At 40.2% G+C, this 2,549-nt stretch overlaps 1 protein-coding gene across 1 annotated transcript; it reads right to left on the reverse strand.

Annotated features, from left to right (window-relative positions):
- Nucleotides 1–445: 445 nt before the first annotated feature.
- On the reverse strand, nucleotides 446–1,528 carry LOC139716415 (kappa-type opioid receptor-like). Its single transcript, XM_071627961.1, has one exon. It carries the CDS (start codon nucleotides 1,526–1,528, stop codon nucleotides 446–448), a length of 1,083 nt encoding a protein of 360 aa, XP_071484062.1.
- Nucleotides 1,529–2,549: the final 1,021 nt, after the last annotated feature.

Here is a 2,549-nt window from a genome sequence, read left to right on the forward strand (position 1 = left end):
TATATATATATATATATATATATATATAATGTAGGTCTACATAATGTATATAATATCATTATAACAGATTACATCTTATCTAACTTTGAGAATTTTACAGGTGTAAAAAATACATCTCAATTACATAAAAGATGTAATTTTGAGGGCGTATAGGTTACTAACTTTTTTTTTACTCCGATAGGGCAAGTTGAAACTTTGCTTTTTACGCTTTAAACCATCAACATATTTAGGTACAAAAACTAAATATCCAACGTTATTAAAGTTTGTCTAATTGTTTGACATTACATTACTTTCGTAAGTTCATTATCAGTGTTCCATGTCCGATCACTTGCCAATGCAGAAGTCAGTCTTACATTATTACAGAGAACTCTGTCAAGTTATGTAGGCCTACTGTACATGTGTGTAGTACAGTAGATACAAATTGAGTCACCAGTAATTGGTGCCTCTAAATGATGGTTTGAACTTGAGCCGCTCTTTTTAACCGCGGAGTGCTGTCATCTGGAGTGTCAGAGTCCTTTCCGAAGAGGGAAGTCTTCACCGACTCCGAACACAGCAGCAGGTCTCTGACAGCCGATCGAAACTCGGCATACCTGATGGTGTAGATTATCGGGTTGGCGCAGGTGTTGAAGAACGCTAGGGACACGAACACTGAATAGAGCGAGCTGTAAAGGTACGAACGGTCCACCAAATGGAGGTTGTAAGCCAGCAAGCCAAGACTGTCGGGAGTCCAGCAAATGATAAAAGTGATGATGACCACAAACATGAGCTTGATGACTTTGCCTCTGGCGACAAGAAAACTCCGCGACACGGAACTACCTGTGTCCAGCTTTATTTCACTCTTCTTTGTCAGGCGTTGCGACCTCAAACGGAGTGAACGAGCGATGAGTAAGTATGACGTCAGCATAATAATGACTGGGATGATAAATCTCAACACGAAAACGAAGACTCCGAGCGCTTGCTGAGAGGCTTGCGTTGGGTATCTTACGACACACTTTCCTTCCACGCTGTCGACTTTCGTGGTCCCAAAAGTGCGACAGTTGATTGCAATTGCCAACACCCATATAATGATGAACCAGACCGTAAGTTTTTTGAACGACACCCACCCTTTGAACTGAATCGGATGTAGCACAGCGATATATCGCTCGATCGATATAGCAGTAAGTGTGAACACAGAGGCACTTATTGTTATCCAGAGAAAAATAGAGGAATAGATTAATTTACACGCTGCATTCCCGAGAGCAGTGTCTGGGGCCCCGGATAGCTTAGGCTGTGGTATCATAAAAATCGAGGTAAGAAAATCTGCTGCCGCCAGTCCTCCGATAAGAATATCCGTCGACCTTTTTGATGACCTCCGTTGAAAAAGAACAATCAAAACAATCGCATTGCCTACGATACCGAGGATCGATAGTAGAAGTTGGACGATCATCGCTGCAGACCACGTGACCGGCGTCCACTGCCAATCAGAGGCTTCGGTTAGGTTATCGGCGTCACCTGTGGTCATTGCAGTAAATGGTTCGTGGAGTGCCATGAGGAAAGGTTAATTTTCGTTGATTTTGTTGATGTATTTGTTAGGGTCAGCAGTCACCACGCACAAAACAGGTACTCTATTTTATGTGATGTTAGATGACTCTTTCCCACCCTCATAATGACGGTTTGTGGCCACAAAACAATTCCACGTGTTCTTCCGGACTTTGATCATAACCGTAAAACGCGGGAGCCACAGCTGCCAAGTTTCTGGTAAAAGAGTAAACAAATAAAATCGCTTAATACAAGGATGACGAGAGACATGTGAGGCCTTGATTAATTTTGTTAAATATCATGATGAAAATCATGTAATTCAACTTCGAAGTCTTATACTTTTATCGCTGATGATTTATGGCAGGTAAAGTTGCGATCATGATTCTAAAAAACAAAAATGCCCCTCCTCCTACCCCTCTCTCCCCAGCAAGAGAAGAATAAAACAAAATGAGCATTAAGGACATTTGTATTTTCAGCATGATGGAGGCACTGGTGTGCACTCCCGTTATAACGAACACGTTTATAATAAAATTATTGTTTCAACAAAGTAAAAGTTAACGTTCCTATATTATCACCTATACATCTTCTATGTTTTCCTTTTCGGTTATAACGAAATTTCATTACAACGAAAAAAAAACCACCAGTCCCTATGACTTCGTTATAATAGGAGTGTACTGTAATGGGTAGTCTACCTTGAAATTTTTCCCCGATTAATGATACAATGTTGACATCTATATGAAAACATTATGCATTTAAAACCATCACGCAGACAAAAATAGCTCAATTCAAACACGAAACAAAACTTTAAAATGCTTCATCTTCAGATGGGACTATGCAAATGCGATTTAGTTATACTTTCCCAGCACTATGGCAGGTGAATTTGTTTGTGTATTCATTCATTCAATTACCTATCTTTTTGTCTATATGTTCGTTTTCTATTTTTTTTTTTTTTTGGGGGGGGGGAGGGGTCGAGGCAAACGTAATTATGATGGGTAAAATTAACTGCGATTCTGCAGTCATGGAGGTGGGTC

This window comes from Diadema antillarum, unplaced genomic scaffold, assembly GCF_040938485.1.
Source record: "Diadema antillarum isolate AM-2024a unplaced genomic scaffold, OU_Dant_1.0 scf00000065, whole genome shotgun sequence".
Classification (NCBI taxonomy): Eukaryota; Metazoa; Echinodermata; class Echinoidea; order Diadematoida; family Diadematidae; genus Diadema; species Diadema antillarum.

What these genes read in the sequence shown, in the direction of transcription:
- LOC139716415 (XM_071627961.1), bottom strand. Translation starts at nt 1,528, where the DNA reads ATGGCACTCCACGAACCATTTACTGCAATGACCACAGGTGACGCCGAT.